This window comes from Stigmatopora argus, chromosome 2, assembly GCF_051989625.1.
Source record: "Stigmatopora argus isolate UIUO_Sarg chromosome 2, RoL_Sarg_1.0, whole genome shotgun sequence".
Classification (NCBI taxonomy): domain Eukaryota; kingdom Metazoa; phylum Chordata; class Actinopteri; order Syngnathiformes; family Syngnathidae; genus Stigmatopora; species Stigmatopora argus.
Genome location: NC_135388.1, coordinates 22,052,739 through 22,072,500, shown reverse-complemented (window position 1 = coordinate 22,072,500; position 19,762 = coordinate 22,052,739). Strand labels below are relative to the sequence as shown.

Here is a 19,762-nt window from a genome sequence, read left to right as displayed (position 1 = left end):
TTTTTTGACCCACTCAATACTTTGAGGAGACCAAGCCAATCCGCAGATATCACTTGAAAATCATTGAGCGACTTGGGCGATTGCTGTGCTGTCTTTGAAAGACCAGGGAATTTTTTCCATCACTCAGTAGTCCCCCAATTTTGCCCACCCTGTATGAAGAGGGATAAACTGATTGTCACAGCTGGGTGTCGGCTGAGTTGTTGCAGTTAATAGTTGAAATAAATCACCCTCAAGTTAGCTATGCTGTGTTTTCTTCAGATGGAGAAGGAGGCATGTGAGTCAAAATTGTCAAAGCTGCGTCTTCAAAACAAAGCGAAGGTGACATCACTCACCTCACAACTAGAAGAACTGAAGAAGCACACAGGTGGCCAAGGCACGCCAAGACACGGTAGAAAGGTAAACATTTTGGCAATGTACTTCTGAGAAATGCAACACATAGTCAAAACGGACTGAACATTTTGAATTCATTTTCTTGTTTCATTAAAAAAAAGATTTGTTCAAAATTACGTTGGTCATCATGAATCATCTCGGTAACGTTACTTTTTTGGTATATTGCCATTCTCTAACGCTAATGATTATTGAGACACTTGATGATAGAGGCTCCAAGGAATGAATTCTTCAGTCTTTCGGTTCTATTTGTGTTATCAAGCTCACCAATGGATGCTATCCTTAAAGATGTTTCCAACATCTGATTTTAAGAAACATAATTTTTAGCCAAACTCCCTAAAGGATTTGATTTTTTTCCTTTTTTTTTTTTAGATTATTGATTACTTGCTTCAAAAACTGGATCTCCTTATTTCAAATATTGAGGGTGGAAAGAAACTGATTCCATATCCAAATACCCTATATGAATTTAACTCTGCTCCTTGTCAAATCTACTCAAATCAAATCAAAAGCCTTTATTGTCATCATACACAGCTGCGTATATAACGAAATTGGTGGTGCTACTCCACAAAGTGCGTTTTCCCAGTAAAAAAACATAAATAGTAATATAAAAGTAAAAAAAAGTCACATCCCGGTTAGGTAAATTCTAAAATATTGCACAATCCAAGATATTGCTCATTGTTATTGCACACATTGAAGTTATTGCACAGAAGAGATTGTGTGTCGTGCTAACACAAGTTCATAGTCCTGATGGCTGTGGGAAACAAACTGTCCTTAAGTCTATTTGTCCGTGCTTTGTGAGACCTGTAGCGTCTGCCAGAGGGCAGCAGCTGGAACAGGTTGTGACCAGGGTGGTATTGGTCCCTGACAATGTTCCTGGCTCTGCTGAGGTAGCGAGGGCTGGCAATGTCATCCAGTGAGGGCAGAGAGCAGCCGATGATCTTCTGGGAAGTGTTGATCACTCTCTGCATGGCCTTTCTGTCTGCTGCCGTGCTTCCAGCGTACCACACTGTAATGCAGTATGCCAGGATGCTCTCCACAGTGGCTCTATAGAAGGTTACCAGAAGCTGAGTGTCCAAGTTGTTCCTCCTGAGTACCCTCAGGAAATAGAGTCGTTTCTGGGCCTTCACCACTGCTGTGGTGTTGGTAGACCAGGAGAGCTTGTCCGTGACGTGGACCCCCAGGAATTTGAAGGACTGGACCCTGTCTACGCATACTCCATTTATGAGGAGTGGGGCCAGATCTGTGCTGCGTTTGCGAAAGTCCAGGATTATTTCTTTAGTTTTCGTGGTGTTTAGTGTGAGATTGTTCACCAAACCCCACAATGACAGTTTGTTGACCTCATCTCTGTAAGCAGACTCATCCCCCCCTGAAATGAGTCCGACCACAGTGGTGTCATCGGCAAATTTGATGATGGAGTTAGACTGGTGGGTTGGTGTACAGTCGTATGTGTACAGGGAGTACAGAAGAGGACTCAGTACACAGCCTTGAGGGGAGCCAGTGCTCAGTGTAATGGAGGAAGAGAGGTGGGGACCAAGTCTAACAGTTTCTGGATGGTTGGTTAAGAAGTTCTTAATCCAGTAGCAGATGGAAGAGCGTTGGGAGACTTTTAGCACCGGTGAATCGTAATATAACATAAACAAATTTAAATAAACTTGGATTACGATGCAGACACACTCAGAAATAAATTTAATCTAACCTTACACTAAACTTAATTCAAATTTTGTTTTACATTTTTTATACATTTCTCCCAGCCGGGTTGGCTCTGTTTGCCCCGCCTCCACACTGACTTTCAGTCAATATCGAGAGTTGTTTGAGTTTGTATTCCCTTCAAAATATTCCGAAAATGATGCACATTGTTGGATTTATTAAGGAATGTTTCTATATGTGTTGTAAGCATTTTTAATAAGTAATACGGCTATAAATTAATTCATGGGACCACAGACACTTTTCCTCCCCATCGTCTCCTCAAGGCCCACAGCTCGAGGACACATTGTTTCCAGGGACGCTTTTCAGCAACAAACCCCGTGTTTCTGCTGATCGGCAAGAAACTCTTACCGTGTTTTGACGGGACTCCGGCAGGCAGATGGCGATAATCGCATTATTGTTTGAAAATACGGCTGCTTTGTTTACATTATAATACTGCTTTGTTTACCTTATAATGAAAATATTATGCCTTGTTCAACTTTTATGCTTACTTCTGCAATTCGTACACAGTTGTTTTTCTAACCATCTAGGGTGTTATTGTACTGATTACATAACATGTTTTTCGAGTGTCACGATTATATACAATGATTCAGTTACTGCAATTCAGAATCCTCTTGCGAACGAAGACGCGTTGGGAGTGATTTTCCTTGCAAGTTGTAAGCAGTTATGTTGAAAGATGTTTTCCAATTTTAATTAATTATTACTAATAATGATTTAAGGGTATTAATCATTATTCCAACACACACAAATGTCCTCACAATAGGATAACACAACGGGAGCTAACAGGCTAAGGGGGAAAAACACTGAAAAAATGCAACGCTCCGCCCAGTGCTCGCAGAGACATTACAAAGAGGTAGTTGCGACCAGAGACATTACAAAGAGGGAGTTGCGAGCCAGTGCCCCTGATGTTCTTCTGAGCAGCCAACGAGAAGTAATATATACTCGTAGCGATCGCTCCGCCATTCGCGCTGAGTGACGGAAAAAAGCACAGAAAAAAATGCAACGCTCCGCCCATTGCTCGTAGATATCTGTTGTACACGAAAGAGATGCGGCAAAAAAGACAGTGCGCTACAATAATAAACAGCCTCTCATGTCTTGGCCACCTGGCTTTCTCGTATCTCGAATTGTTTCTCGTATCTAGAGATAATTATTTGCTCGAAATATTACTTGTATCTCAAAATGCTCGTATGTCGGGGTGCTCGTATGTCGAGGTACCACTGTAGTGGGTCACACTCCTGGCCTTGGAGCAACTGAAGCCATTTGCCCATTGCTTTTGTTCCCTTAAAGAGTCTGTGTTCACCTAATTTAGTTGTAAATAATGTGATCCTTCACCACTTTGCGCCTTCAGTACATCACATGTCTTTTTGTATAAGCGTGATATCATGTAGTATGCTAGAAATAATAGGGGTGAGACTATTTGGCGGTTTTTCGATTGGCGCGTCCATGTCTGGTGTACATTATCCGCGATATATGAGGGATTTTTGTACACAGTCAAAGCTGACCATAAGTTATTTTCAAGACAATTGTCATTGTTTTTTTTTTTTAAATCAATGCAGAACATATAATTTGAAAGCTAGTTTAGCGTTAAATATGAAATGGGTGAAAACCCCAATGTAATTTTTGTTCTCTGCTTATTAGAGCCCTTCAAAAGTATTGATTCGTTCCAAAATGACTGTCGACTTGTCCTGCAGTGTTCATGTTACCAAGTTTGAAGCCAAATTATTGGTAGTTGTGCCCATCAGATTTTTCACAAATGCAGTCACTTGAATGCTATCTTAGAGTAGAATCTGAATTATTTGTGAGTAACTGCCCTAATTTGCATTTCTGTTGAACATGACATGCTCTTATTTTGAAATATTCAACGGAAGTAGGCCTCACCACTAATTGTAAGCTTTACACTGTACATAAAGAGGACCCTTTTCCACCCTCATATATGTGTACAGTGGTACCTCGAGATACGAGCTTAATCCGTTCCGGGACTGAGCTCGTATGACAAGATTCTCGTAACTCAAGGTAAAGTTTCCCATTGAAATGAATGGGAAACAAATTAATTCGTTCCAACTCTCTGAAAAAAACACCAAAAACAGGATATTGGATTGAAAAAAATGTTTTATTTCTTATAATTCGCCATATATTGACAAAGTAATAAATAACGAGTGGTTTAATAGAAATAAAGTGTTTAATCTAACTAAAATTGGGCGGATTTCGCCGAGGGGAGAGGGGCACAAAAGGGGCGGGGGGCTTCGGTTTTTTTTTTTTCTTCCACACAACACACTCGTAAACAGAACAAACACTCCACCCTCACGTTCGCTATCGATGGGCTGTTTGCTGTCGTACTATTCCCTTCAAAATATTCCGAAAATGTTGCACACAAATGTCCTCACAATCGGAGAACGCACGACCACTTGCCAACGAGCAGCAGTCTTATCAGCGATCGCACCGCTGCTCATGGGAGCTTCGGGGGCGCTGGCTAGCGGCTCCTTTTAGCTTGTAGCATCTGTGTTCGCATTCCCTCGAACGGCGCCTATGATAGAGTTGCTACCGGGGATGCTGTTGCGAGCCAGTGCCCCCGATGTTCTTATGAGCAGCCAACGAGAAGTAATATAATACTCCTCGTATTAGATAAAAATAACAGGAAATGCAGCAGCTGAGCTGTGCACGAGTATACTTCATTACCCAGAAAGCCCTCTTTTCCCCGCGCTTGCGCGTTGTGCGTTTCCTGGTCTGAATAACTCATCCGGTGCTCGTAAATATTGTTATACACGAAAGATATGCAAAAAAAAATGCCATGGACACCTGGCTTGGTCGCATCACGAAATTTTGACCGCATCACGGGCGAATTATTCGATCGAAATTTCCCCCGTAAGACGAGCATTTTGTATGATGAGCGGTCGTATGACGAGGTACCACTGTATTTGTTTTGCATTGTTAACAAATGCTGTAAACTGGCGAGTTTTCACATTTGAAGTGTCACCTTTTAACTGCAAAGGTTGCATTTTGGAGATTACCGTTAGTTCGTCGCAACCTTAAGTAGTCATTACATTCTCTTCACAGACAATACAGCAATGCTTACACTCCACACTCTACTGAAGATGTGTGAGTTTTTCATTTTGTATGGAATTTTTTGTTATGCAGTGTTAGGGTGACAAATGAACATCTGTGAATGGAACTTTAGTCCCGTATGCAATTAATGGGCGGATTTTAAAAACGCATCCAGTGACAAATGGCATCTGTGAAAATTTCCACCATTATTTTTATTCACTTTGCGATAAATGGATTTATTGCATATCGCAGCAGCCTTGGCTGTGCATTGTCTTTTATGTTATGTTTTCCCTTCATTTCAATAATTCAATTATTTTTTTTCCTTAATTATTTGACAGATTTTTTTTAGGTCTTATGAAAAGTGGAATGTATTTTTTAAATTAACAAACTTTTTAACATTATTACACAATCAGTAAAATGGTATGACTGTTATTTCAATACTAATGTTTTTTTTAATTTTTTTACCGATTATACTACAATTTCAACAACATTGATTATCATTGTAGAGTCCTTCAGAAGGAGTAGAGCATGCCACCCGAGGCAAAATTGTCTTGCTGAAGAAGAAAATTGAGGAACTGGAGCAGCACCTTGCACAGAGACAGCAAGAAATTGAAAACAAGGCAAGAACCCGCTTCGTTGAGTTTCATGAAATTCATTTTAGTTATCGGTTTGTTTCCTGTACATTTCATTTAAATCTTTACATGAATACCAATTACTCTCCTGATGAAAGTTTATGATGTTAAGTCTCTAACTTTGATTTTTTTTCTTTTTTTTGCAACAAAATGATTTACAATTATAGTACGTATCACTTTGGTGTGAAATATCGTCCACCCGCCTCTCCCCTGATATGAGAGAAACTGTCTGAGGTGGGAGTTGAAACACCTAACAGGGCATACTGACAAGCGTTCCCAGCAGACCCTCAAAAAACGTTTGGGTCTGCCGGGCCAAACCGCCATCTTCCCCACACCTTCCAAGCCAACTCCCCACCATGTGTTTATCGGTTGAAAGCTCTGTCCCTCTCTTTAACCGCGTTAACCGCGTGTACAAGACGTGGCCACAAGTCAGATAACACGACCACAAAGTCAATCATCGAACTGCAACCTAGGGTGTCCTTGTGTCAAGTGCACATATAGACACCCTTATGCTTGAACATGATGTTCTATTGTCAACCACCGCAAGCGCAGAAGTCAGAATATAGTACACCCCGCTGGTTCTGAAGGCGGAGGTATGAACCCCAATGTATAGCCACTGAGCCATAAGGCAATAAGTATGCCCACACCGACTCAGCCCCTTTAGACGTGAGTGACTCCAGAGTGGAAGTGACCAACCCCCCTTGAGCGGAGGGGTACCAGAGCCCGAGCTGTGCATAGAGGTGAGGCTGACTACATTGAGTGGGAACTTGTCGACCTCACTCACTCGCTCAGGCTCTTTTCCAACCAGAAAGGTGACATTCCACATCCCAAGACCCAGTTTCTGCAGGTGGGGATTGAACCGCCAAGGATCCCTCCTTTTGCTGCCGCCCAACTGTCGCCGCACCCGACCTTTTTCCCCCTTCCACAGGTGGTGAGCTCGTGGGAAGGGGAAACCACGTACCCTCTTTGGGCTGGGTGCTGGCCGGGCCACCAGTCACTCGCCATCGTGCCCCACCTCCAAGCCTAGCTCCAGATTAGGGCCCTGGCCGGTGACTCGTGCTCGGTCAAGAGAAAAAACCATTCAATAATGTTATTCATCATAAGAGATATTCTGAGTCATTATTTCTCTGAGCCCTCACCTCGGACCAGTTTGCCATAGGTGACCCTACCAGGGGCACTATGCCCCAGATAACAGGTCCAGGATCATTGGTAAACATAAACACCTTCACCACGATAAGGTGCTGACTGATCGGGGGTTTAGGTAAAAAAAAAGTACAAAAGAAAGAAAAGAAACAGCGCCCCAGAACCAATGTGGAAGTGACAACAATGGGCAACATTAGAATTGATTAAAATACAATAAATAAAAGTACAGTGGGGCAAATAAGTATTTAGTCAACCACCAATTGTGCAAGTTCTCCTACATAAAAAGATTAGAGAGGCCTGTAATTGTCAACATGGGTAAACCTCAACCATGAGAGACAGAATGTGGAAAAAAAAACTGAAAATCACATTGTTTGATTTTTAAATAATTTATTTCCAAATTATGGTGGAAAATAAGTATTTGGTTATCTACAGACAAGCAAGATTTCTGGCTGTCAAAGAGGGCTAACTTCTAACCCGTCGTGTGGCTTGGTTTCTTTGTGCTAGTCTACAATGTCTTATCTTTCTTCCTACTGCAACCAAGAAATGTCCCAAATATGGGATGAAATAAAGTTCTAACCTCACCTAACCTATCAAGGTCTAATGAGGTCTCCACCTGTTACCTGTATTAATAGCATCTGTTTTAACCCATTATCGGTATAAAAGACACCTGTCCACCACCTCAGTCTCTCACACTCCAACACGTTCTAACAAGAATGGTGATCAAAAATCCCAGAACCACATGGGGGGACCTAGTGAATGACCTACAGAGAGCTAGGACCACAGTAACAAAGGCTACTATCAGTAACAATGCTCCGCCAGGGACTCAAATCCTGCACTGCCAGACGTGTCCCCCTGCTGAAACCAGTACACATCCAGGCCCGTCTGCGGTTCGCTAGAGAGCATTTGGGTGATCCAGAAGAGGACTGGGAGAATGTCTTATGGTCAGATGAAACCAAAATAGAACTTTTTGGTAGAAACACAGGTTTTCGTGTTTGGAGGAGAAGGAATACTGAATTGCATCCGAAGAACACCATACACACTGTGAAGCATGGGGGTGTAAACATCATGCTTTGGAACTGTTTTTCTGCAAAGGGACCAGGACAACTGATATATGTAAAGAACAGAATGAATGAGGCCATGTATCGAGAGATTTTGAGTGAAAATCTCCTTCCATCAGCAAGGACAATGAAGATGAGACGTGGCTGGGTCTTTCAGCATGACAATGATCCCAAACACACAGCCAGGGCAATAAAGGAGTGGCTTTGTGAGAAGCATTTCAAGGTCCTGGAGTGGCCTAGCCAGTCTCCAGATCTCAACCCTATAGAAAATCTGTGAGGGGAGTTGAAAGTCCGTGTTTCCCAACAACAGCCCCAAAACATCACTGCTTTAGAGGAGATCTGCATGGAGGAATGGGCCAAAATACCAGCGACAGTGTGTGAAAAGCTTGTGAAGAGTTACAGAAAACGTTTGGCCTCCATTATTGCCAACAAATGTACATAAAGTATTGAGATGAACTTTTGGTATTGACCAAATACTTATTTTCCACCATGATTTGCAAATAAATTCTTTAAAAATTAAACAATGTGATTTTATGTTTTTTTTCCCACATTCTGTCTCTCATGGTTGAGGTTAACCCATGTTGAAAATTACAGCCCTCCCTAATCTTTTGAAATAGGATAACTTGCACAATTGGTGGTTGACTAAATACTTATTTGCCAGACTGTACACTCGACAGTACAAGTAGGGACAATGGCACTATAAAAGGAATGGACAAGGTTGGACGAGGGGATCCGCCCCGAGAGATTAAGGCAGCCGCAGAAAAATGGTGCGCGATACATCCATGCCCTCGCTGTTGGGCACTCCCTGTTGAAATGAATGTACAAATACAGTTGTATCTCTGCTTACGAAATTAATTGGTTCAGAACTTTTTTCGTAACTTGAAAATTTCATAAGTAGAGCAGTACTTTATATGTGAATTCTCTAATTTGTTCCACGGTCCTCACACAACTACCAACTAAACCCTTTAAAATTGAATGTCCCAATTTTGCATGAAAGATGTGAGGAAACACACAACAATGAGAGAAAACTATAAGGAATTGATTTATTAATGTAAAAATGAATAAAGCATATGAAAATGTGCCCTGCGACGCTGAAATAGTACCCTCCGTAACTGTTATAATGGGAGACGTTACGCCCGTGTTTGTCCGCCAGATGGCGGCAAGAGCCCGTTCTAACAGGGCCAAAAGCCGTCCACTTTGTAATACATTTTAGACTTTTACGTGTGTGTGTCTGTGAAAATATGTGCCACGTTGCATTTGTACGGTTTTTAATCGCTAAATAAGGGGAATTGCAATCATTAATCAGGGGAGCATTTAGCCGAGGAGGACAGGTATGTAAGAGAGAATCTTGAAACATGGATAGTGGTTGTTGTGAGACAGCCAATTGCGGGGCTGCCAACCACTCTGGAATTTCAGGAGTCTCTCCGGAAATGCAATGCAAACTCCGGGACTCCGGACAACCTCCCTAAACTCCGGAAATCCTCAAAAATTTTCACTTAAATTTTATTTTAAGCAACCATTTCGGAAAAGTAACACATTTCCAATTTAAATGCCTTGAAATTCACACCATCGCCGCCATCCCGGTTCAACTGCACTGTAAACTGAATTCGGTAACGCAAGTGCATTGTTAATCTTCGGAGTTACAAGTTTTGACAATTGATTCGTCTTACGCGACTTCAGCATGGCAATGGATTCCGAATCGATTGCATAGGTAGTGTCTATCGCAGTGCTGCCAACTACTCCGGAATTTCAGGAGTTCACCCGGAAATGCAAGGCAAACTCCAGGACTCTGGACAACCTCCCTAAACACCGGAAATCCAATTTGTTTTTAAGCAACTATTTTGGAAAAGTAGATTTTCCTGTTTTAATGCCTCGAAATTCACACCATCGCTACGGTGTTCGCCATCTTGATTAAACTGCACTGTAAACTGGAAGAATTCGGTAACATGAGAGCATTGTGAATCATCCGAGTTACAAGTCTTGACTAATGATTCGTCTTGTGCGACTTCAGCGCATATTGATTTCGCATTAATCACATTCACTCCGGATAAACTGAGGAAATGGGACAAGGGTACTCCTGAAATGGGGTCAACGGAGGTTGGCAGCTCTGCTATCGCTTTAACATTTTCGTTATCATTTTTTTCACAAGTGAAGTAAGTATTATTAAGGCTGACTAAATCACCAGTCTTTTGTTTTGAAACAAATATGATTATTTCTGGGGTTGTTCTAAAGGAAGTAGGCGTACTCAGCACTGGTAAGTCTTATCAATATGCCTGCTCGGGTTAAGTGCAAAGTGGATGGCAATTTGGATGAAACTTCTAACAAGAAACCCAGACACCCACAGAAGTTTATTGGTTCGTATTTGACGAAATATGTCATGTTGAAGCCGTCTCCAAAAGGACCGACATTTGCACATTGCACAACATGCAAGTGCAACGTCAGCGTGACACATGTTGAAATTACTGACTGTGAAACGCACGTAGAAGGACCCAAACACAAAGATAAACTTATTTTCATTATTATATAGTTTGCAAAAACAATTATTAATTAATAATTAACTAATGTAAAAACTGATAATAACAGTTTGATTTAAATTGTCCTACGCTTTTTTTTTTTACATTTTACAAATAGAATGAGAGCGATGAAATGAGCCCAGTAGAGGGTTGTGATGTTCTAAAGTGAGAATCAATGCATCTGCGACAATATTTTCAAAATAAAATAACGGATAAAAGAATGCATTTACTTTTTGGGGTTTTCGTAGCTTGGATCTTTTTCGTATATTGAGTGACTCATTTTCATACAAAAAAATCGTACCTAGAGGCATTCGTAAGTAGAGGTATGAATGTACCTCTTTTTAGCCCATTCCAAGTGTTGGAATGGGCTAAATAATTAATTTGGAATCCAAATCAATGTTTATTTCTGTTAGATGACTGAGGTAGAAGCACAGCGACAACGAGGGCAAGAAATGGATGCTATGCTGGCAGAAAAGGACAGAAAGCTAGCAGAGAAAGAGGCTTACATTATTCACTTGCAAACAGCAATGGTTGGGGATCAGTCCATCGCATCAACAAAGCAAAAGGTAAAAAAAAAGTATGCACACACGCGCGCACACACACACGTGTATTGTATTTATTCGAGTATAACGGCAAAAAAACTGAAGCAAAGTTCGGGTGCATGTTATACACAATGTCTTCACTTTTATGACCAAATCCGGGTGAAAAAGTCCCCTCCGCCAATGGAAAAAGTCCCCTCCGCAGCCGTTATAATGGGAGACGTAATACCTGTCTTTGCCTGGCAGATGGCGATAATCTACATTCTTTCACAAAAGCCAGCCCTCTCCAAATAGCCTTTGGCAAGTTTTTAGAGGAAAAGGGGTAAACATTTTTAAAAAAGTTACTCCAGGGAAACGTTAGCAGGGCACCTGCTCACACGAGTCCGCCCAGGGAGCGCTATCCTCCCTCGCTCAAGAAGAATGGAATCAATTGTTTGGTGAATCTGATGATAATGAATCAGACTTTGAAATATTTTAAATTTTATGATGTTGAATTAGACTTTAAGGATTTAAAATTATAAATTCCATTTTAGAATTGTGTACGTACTGGTAGTAGTTTGTCTTACCGTGTATCCGTACCATATTTTTTGAATAAATGTTTTGTCATGGCGACATGTGTTCAGCATTTGCCAGTTACCACTACCGGTGCAAAATTATACACCATTTTTATTCACAAATTATGGGTGCGTGTTATACACGGGTGCACGTTATACTCCACAAGTTTCAATGTCCAGCCGCATCATTTTGTGCGGGACGAGAAAGTAAATAATGAGTGCCGACTTTCTGTTTTAGGATATAAGCCAAATGAAGTTTATAGATGAACTGTATTTACTCGCATATAAGCGTCATTTGTCGGACAAAAAATGATGACTGAATCGAGGGTGTGGCTTGTACGCGCATAAAAAGACGACATGCACGAAACTGCAAGGTGACAAACACGAAACACCATAACACCATGATGCCATGACGCAAGACGATGCGGCCGATATGTTAATTTATTTCAAAATAGAGAAAAGATAAACAGGTAAAACGCTAAACAAAATTTATTTTGACGTCTACGAATGAAATAAGAAAAAAAACGTATCTTGCATGAAAGGTGAAAAAACTCACTTGTGCTTGCCATGTGCTGGCTAGACGCGAGTAGCCTTGATAGATTCGTAGGGTTTACCATGTCAGCACATCCCAATTGTATTTAAGGCTAATCGAAGGTCTTGCGATCGATCGTTAAAATATGATACTTGCGTACAGACGCTCCCCTACTTACGAACATACGACTTACGAACAATGGTACATACGAACATGTCTGCAAATTGCGTTTATGTCGATTAATGTTCGTAAGTTCGATTTTGTATTGCACGCCTTTTTCCGAGTAGTGCTTCTTTCCGCCGCTAATACCGACGCCTGGCGCTGTGAGCGCTCAGCTCGCCCAGCATCCACCTTCCTCTGCCCAGTTCGTTGCAGTGCGTAAGTTGCGTAAGTGCGTGACGTATCTCCAGTGCGCAAAGAACCTTTTTCATTTTTATCATGAAATATCTCGTGCAGCCATTATTCAATATGGTTGGTGAAAAGTGAAAGGCTTCTAGTGAGGGAGGTGCAAGGAGGAGGCAAGCCATTTCATTTGAAACGAGTGGCAATAATAACAAAGCTTGATGCGCGTTATACAACTTGAATCGTTCGACCGTCAGTACCATTTATAAACAGAAAAATCGAGCAGCAGGACCCAAATATTGAACGTTTCACAAAGTTTGCAAATCAATTTAATGATGCCATACAGTGCTACCGCATCATTTATGATGAAAAAAGAAGAAAACTGTGCAATCGTCGTTAGATCGCTTCTTTCGGCCAGTTTCTAATACATAAATCTCTCTCTCTCTCTCTCTCTCTATACAGTACTGTAGTACATATTCTCTCCATTTTATTAAATGTTTTTTTTGTACAAACCAATGCGTGTTACTTATACAAGCCTTAAACATACAAATGCACTTATATAAACCTTCAATATACTTATATAGGCCTTAAACATAAATTATAATACAAAATATAGCACTGAATCAACTTACAAACAAATTCAACTTATGAACAATCGCTCGGAACCTAACTCGTTCGTAAGTAGGGGAGCGTCTGTAATGTGTATCTCATGCTATTATTGCACGCAGAGCCTTGGTGAAAAGTAGACCGCTACGGACACACTTCCTTTGTTGTGCTTACGTTACTTCCTTTTTGAAAAGAAATTGTCCATTTGTGATTATGAAATAAAACAAAATTCCGCTTTGATTGTTTTCTTTTTATCTGTTGTTCGAAAGTGACAACTATTGCAGTAATACGAACCATCGAAAAAAATTGAGATATTTGGACATTAGAAGCAATTTGGCCGCCACAACATCTTAAAGATGTTAAGAAAATTGTAATTCATGAAAAAGCATCAGGTTCTCATCAAGATAGACTTATTTATTTTTTCGAATTGAATAATTTGATATTTTGCATTTACAGAGACGGGCATATTAACTTCCTTATTATACAGACCATAATAATGTGCTTTTGAGTCATACAGTAGCTCAGAAATACACACTCTTGTACTCCCTATTAAAACCATGAATATCGAGGTGAAAATTGTGAATCAGGGGACAGCTTATTTGCGAGAAATTGTAGACTTCAACAATTTTAAGGGTGCGGCTTTGAAGCGGATGCGGCTTATATGCGAGTATATGCGTTATATTATATTTCCCGATTTTCCCCTTTAAATCAATAATTGCAAATGTTTAATCCATTTTTTTCTTTTTGTGTTTTTAGTTCAAAAAGCACTTTGGAAAATCTAAAAATAAATATATAAAATATTTTCTGTTTTCCACTTTATTATTGAACATAATTTAAAAAATATTTTGTCTCCTTTTTAAATGAGAAACAAATGATTAAAAGACCTTTTCCCTTACTAAGAAAAAAAAGCTCAAATAAACATTGTTTTAGATCTATAAAAAGCTGAATAGTTAGGGCTTTTGATCCAGTTCTTTTAATCTGGTCCAGTGGGGCAAACAAGTATTTAGCCAACCACCAATTGTGCAAGTTATCCTACTTGAAAAGATTAGAGAGCCCTGTAATTTTCAACATGGGTAAACCTCAACTATGAGAGACAGAATGTGGAAAAAAACAGAAAATCACATTGTTTGATTTTTAAAGAATTTATTTGCAAATCATGGTGGAAAACAAGTAATTGGTCAATACCAAAAGTTCATCTCAATACTTTGTTATGTTCCCTTTTTTGGCAATAACGGAGGCCAAACGTTTTTTGTAACTCTTCACAAGCTTTTCACACACTTTTGCTGGTATTTTGGCCCATTCCTCCATGCAGATCTCCTCTAGAGCAGTGATGTTTCGGCGCTGTCGTTGGGCAACACAGACTTTCAACTCCCTCCACAGATTTTCTATGGGGTTGAGATCTGGAGACTGGCTAGGCCACTCCAAGACCTTGAAATGCTTCTTACGAATTCACTCCTTTGTTGCCCTGGCTGTGTGTTTGGGATCATTTTCATGCTGAAAGACCCAGCCACGTCTCATCTTCAATGCCCTTGCTGATGGAAGGAGATTTTCACTCAAAATTTCTCGATACATGGCCCAATTCATTCTTTCCTTTACACAGATCAGTCGTCCTGGTCCCTTTGCAGAAAAACAGCCCCAAAGCATGATGTTTCCACCCCCATGCTTCACAGTGGGTATGGTGTTCTTCGGATGCAATTCAGTATTCCTCCTCCTCCAAACACGAGAACCTGTGTTTCTACCAAAAAGTTCTATTTTGGTTTCATCTGACCAAAAGACATTCTCCCAGTCCTCTTCTGGATCATCCAAATTCTCTCTAGCGAACTGCAGACGGGTCTGCAGATGTACTGGCTTCAGCATGGGGACACGTCTGGCAGTGCAGGATTTGAGTCCCTGGCGGCGCATTGTGTTACTGATAGTAGCCTTTGTTACTGTGGTTCCAGCTCTCTGTAGGTCATTCACTAGGTCCGCCCGTGTGGTTCTGGGATTTTCGCTCACCTTTCTTGTTATCATTTTGACGCCACGGGGTGAGATCTTGCATGGAGCCCCTGATCGAGGGAGATTATTAGTGGTCTTGCATGTCTTCCATTTTCTAATAATTGCTCCCACAGTTGATTTCTTTACACCAAGCGTTTTACCTATTGCAGATTCAGTCTTCCCAGCCTGGTGCAGGTCTACAATTTTGTCTCTGGTGTCCTTCGACAGCTCTTTGGTCTAGAGGAGTTTGAAGTGTGAGGGACTGACGTTAGACCTCGTTAGAAGAAGTTAGACCTCTTTAACAGCCAGAAATCTTGCTTGTTTGTAGTTTACCAAATACTTATTCTCCACTCTAATTTGGAAATATATTCTTTAAAAATCAAACAATGTGATTTTCAGTTTTTTTCCCACATTCTGTCTCTCATGGTTGAGGTTTACCCATGTTGACAAATACAGGCCTTTCCAATCTTTTCAAGTAGAAAAACTTGCACAATTGGTGGTTGACTAAATACTTATTTGCCCCACTGTATTTAAAAAAATCTAAATATTATATATAAAATTGTCCGGCCCACATGAAATCGAGTTGAGGTTAATGCGGCCCACGAACCAACCCGGGTTTGACACCCATGTTATACTCGAATAAATAAGGTATGTACAAAAATTAAATAACTGCAATATCAGGTGGATCAAGACCATAGTGCAATGCAGGAGCTTCAGCAGCTGGTGCAGAACCTGACCCAGAAGGTTGGAAAAGAAGAAGAACGTTCTAGTTTGCTCCAGGAGCAAACAGACAGCTTGAAGGAACTTCTGGACACAGAGCAAGACCAGTACAGACAGAAAGAGACCATGTACAAACAGAATGTAGGTTTCTATCTTGTTGTCACCATGGGATATTTGTACTCCAACATACAGGGGCATGAAAATTTTTGTGCATATCTTCGCGTTTCTCCACACTTTATATTTGCAAATATCTATTCTGCCTCTTTTTTAAGATCCAGACTTTCAAAGATATAATTCTCCAGAAAGACAGTCAACTGACAGAAATCAACCAAAGGCATGAACAGGAGCTCTTCAAACTAGCTGCAAAGTCTGATGCCAGTGCTGATCTTGAGCAGGTATTTATGAGATACCGTATTTTCTCGCATATACACCATATTTGTAACTCAAAAAATGATGACTGAATTAAGGGTACGGCTTATATGCGCACACATTAGACTTCACATGCACGAAACTGCAAGGTGACAAAGACAAAAAACCCTAACGCAAGACATTGCAGCCGATACGGTCATTTTTTTCAAAATAGAGAAAAGATAATGCTAAACAAAATTTATTTTGACGTCCATGAATGAAATTTAAGAAAAAAAACTTATGTTGCATAAAATGTGAAAAAACACACTTATGCCTGCCATTGCTCGCTCAGGGCGCCGCCATCTTACCTTTTACCGGAGGCTCGGACACACTTCCTGGTTGTACTGCTCACGTGACTACCTTTTTGAATTCGGCCACGTGCAGTCAACATATGTGCAATCCAGCAGACAATCCATTCGATTCATACAGTATCTCAGAAACACCACGTGCGATGATTTTTCTTAAGATTTTCCCTTCAGAGTAACACATTTGTACTCCCTATTAAAACCATGGATATGAAGGTGAAAATTGTGAATCAGGGGGCGTCTTATACGAGAGAAATCGTAAAATTCAACAATTTTGAGGCAATTTTAAGGGTATGGCTTATACGCGGAGGCGGTCAATATGCGAGAAAATACGGTAGTTGTTAATGCTTGCCATTGAGCAAGTTGTTGAATGTTGTTATTGAAGATTAATAATGATTTTTTAAAATATTTTAATTTATTAATCAGCTTTTGAAAGCCTTAAAACAGAAACTGCATGAAAAGGAGGAGGTGCTTCTTGGCAAAACGCAGGTCATTGATGTCCTCCAGAACGAGGTGGATGGTAGGGACAAGCAACTAAAGGTAAGGAAATGCAATGCCTAGATAATTAGTAGCCTAGATCACATATAGCGAACACAACACAACAAGAGCTTGTAAAATCACAATTCATAAGATAAGTTATTTAAAAATAACCTTCTCATCAGATATACTGCTCATTTTAAAATCAGTTCTTTAGAATGCTTTTGATTTTTACAATATTATTTCTGAACATTTTTTTAAAGGAGTCTAAATTACAATTAGATTGAGACTTAATTTCTTCCTTATTATACCCATGTCTGTTAGATTTAGAGTTTGACTAGTCATCATGCTGGTTTGTATGAGCAGGTTTGAATTTGGAGCGAAGTGACTATTGAATATGTATTCAGTAGCATTGGGTGGAACCCTGCACTACAACCTTATTACACAGAGTGATGCATATAAAGAGTCAAGAAAATAAAACGAGTTACTGTGATCCTTCACCACTTTGCGGGTTTATCATTCATGGCTTCAGTACCTCACGGGTTTTTATCCTAAGTATAAAAAAAGTTCATAAAAATGGCAAAATCCACGTCAAATCTCGCAAGCGGAAGACAGGAGATGAAAAATAGCGGGGAAACATTGCAGTCTATATAATATATAATGAAAAATTCCTCCACTTCCATTCTGAAACAGCATCTTAGCTCCAAATTGCACGGCAGCAGCTAGACTCAACTTAGATTTTCTGTAAACGATATAATTAAAAAAAAGTGATTTTCCATTCTTTTGCTAGGAGCTAACAGAGCGGATTCGGAGACTACGCGTTGAACGAGAGAGCATTGAATCAAAAATGGAGGCAGAAAAACATGTGATGCGAGCCCAACTCCGTGACCTCATAGAAAAGCAGCAGGGAGAGGTTCAGCAAATGTCCGAAAAGCATCAGATGGATTTGGTTCAAACCCAACAGGATCTCCTGAGCCAGCTAGATGAGCTGAGAAGAAATTCAGTCGCTTCACACTCTATCAGTCAGGAACCCCCAAAACCTGAAAAGGGATCTTGTCATGTCACAACTTTCCAGAGGATAGCAGAATTGGAAGGTAGGTCTTTGTCTGAAAACTATTACACTGTTTTCCAAAATGTTTCACAGTGAACCCCTCTACTCACAAAAAAACTTACGATACATACCCAAAAATATCTACCTCATTCATGTTTCTCCAAAAGAATAATAAGCCTTTGGTGTTATAAGCCCATTTTTAAAAGCATTCATATTTTTTTTATTATAACTAACCAGTTTCTTGCATCAGCTTGCTTAAATGTTGTAGCACTCCCATTTCAAAGGTTTAGGTATGTTCATTTATGCTCTGCTATATTTTCCCATTCTGCAACAGTTCAATTTACACTAATCCCTCGTTTTTCACAGATAATGTAGACCGTACATGGCCGCGATAATCGGGAAATCATGAACTAGGATCACCCCTATTATTAATACATACCATACTACAAGTACACAAGCACTATTATTAAGAAGTGTATTTATCAAATATCACAGTTAAAGGCATATGAAAAGACTTAAAGTATTATTAGCTAAATATAATCAATTAATGAAAAAAAATTAAATACTTTAATTTCCGTATTTACTCGCGTATAACCCGCTTTTGTCAGACAAGAAAATGATGCCTGAATTGAGGGTACGGCTTATATGCGCATAAAAACACGACATGCACGAAACTGCAAGCTGACGACGTCATGACGCAATGGGGCCATGACGTCATGACTCAAGACATGCGGCCGATACGGTCATTTATTTCAAAATAGAGAAACGATAAACAGATAAAACGCTAAGCACAATTTATTTTGACTTCTACTAATGAATATCAAGAAAAAATGCACATCTTGCATAGAACGTGAAAAAAAAACTCCCGTTCCCGTCACTGCTCGCTCAGGGCACGGCCATCTTACCTAGGTGGGGGGGGGCGGCCATCTTACCTATGGCGCTGCCGCCTAAACCTAGTTAAACGTGCTCTGACTGGCCAGACGCGAGTAGCCTTGATTTTGAAATAAAACAAAATTCCACTTTGATTATTTTTGTTTTATTTCTTGTTCGAAAGTGACAACTATTGGAGTAATATGAGCCATTGAAAGAAGAGAGATATTTTGACATTCAAAGCAATATGGCTTCCAAAACATCTTAAGCATCAGGTTCTGATCAAGATAGACTTATTTCTTTTTTCAAATTGAATAATTTGATATTTTGCATTTACAAAGACAGGCATATTAACTTCCTTTTGATATTGACCCTAATCATGTACTTTTGAGTCATACAGTATCTCAGAAATACCACGTGTGATGATTTTTCTTAAGATTTTCCCTTCAAAGTAACACATTTATACTCCCTATTAAAACCATGAATATTGAGGTGAAAATTGGGAATCAGGGGGCGGCTTATACACGAGAAATTGTAAAATTAAAAAAAATCACGGCAGCTTTCAGGGTGCGGCTTATACGCGCGGGCGGCTTATATGCGAGTAGTTTAGAGTCATTTTAACTGTCTCCGATTTGATTTGTCAAGCCATTTAATATTTATATCTTCAAACAACACAACTTCATTACTTGTGTCACATTCCCTAAGTATGGCCCGAAGCTCTGCATAGGATGCATTTGAGGTGGATGCCGATCAGTTATTGACATTTGTGGAGATAGACATTCAAGGATGTGTATTCAAATCCATTCCATCTGTTTACACTCTTAAGTATTCCCTAACATAGAACAACGGCAACATCCCCCTACCCCTCCCATCACCACCACCACAACCACCACAATTTCCCACAC

General features: G+C 40.1%; 1 protein-coding gene across 6 annotated transcripts in view; it reads left to right on the top strand.

Annotated features, from left to right (window-relative positions):
• LOC144070696 (uncharacterized) overlaps positions 1–19,762 on the top strand; it is an 88,031-nt gene that overhangs the window by 8,550 nt on the left and 59,719 nt on the right. For 5 of the 6 annotated variants that reach the window (XR_013299432.1, XM_077595124.1, XM_077595123.1 and 2 more), the window contains exons 4-10: positions 259–396; positions 5,640–5,753; positions 10,893–11,045; positions 15,708–15,887; positions 16,019–16,141; positions 16,886–16,999; positions 17,727–18,030. Coding sequence is in view for 4 of the 6 variants with exons in the window: in XM_077595124.1 (XP_077451250.1) it covers positions 259–396; positions 5,640–5,753; positions 10,893–11,045; positions 15,708–15,887; positions 16,019–16,141; positions 16,886–16,999; positions 17,727–18,030 (1,126 nt within the window). In the remaining 2 variants the exon portion in view is untranslated. Of the gene's footprint in view, positions 1–258; positions 397–5,639; positions 5,754–10,892; positions 11,046–15,707; positions 15,888–16,018; positions 16,142–16,885; positions 17,000–17,726; positions 18,031–19,762 lie in introns of those variants that run through there. The other variant, XM_077595125.1, reaches the window with a different exon arrangement.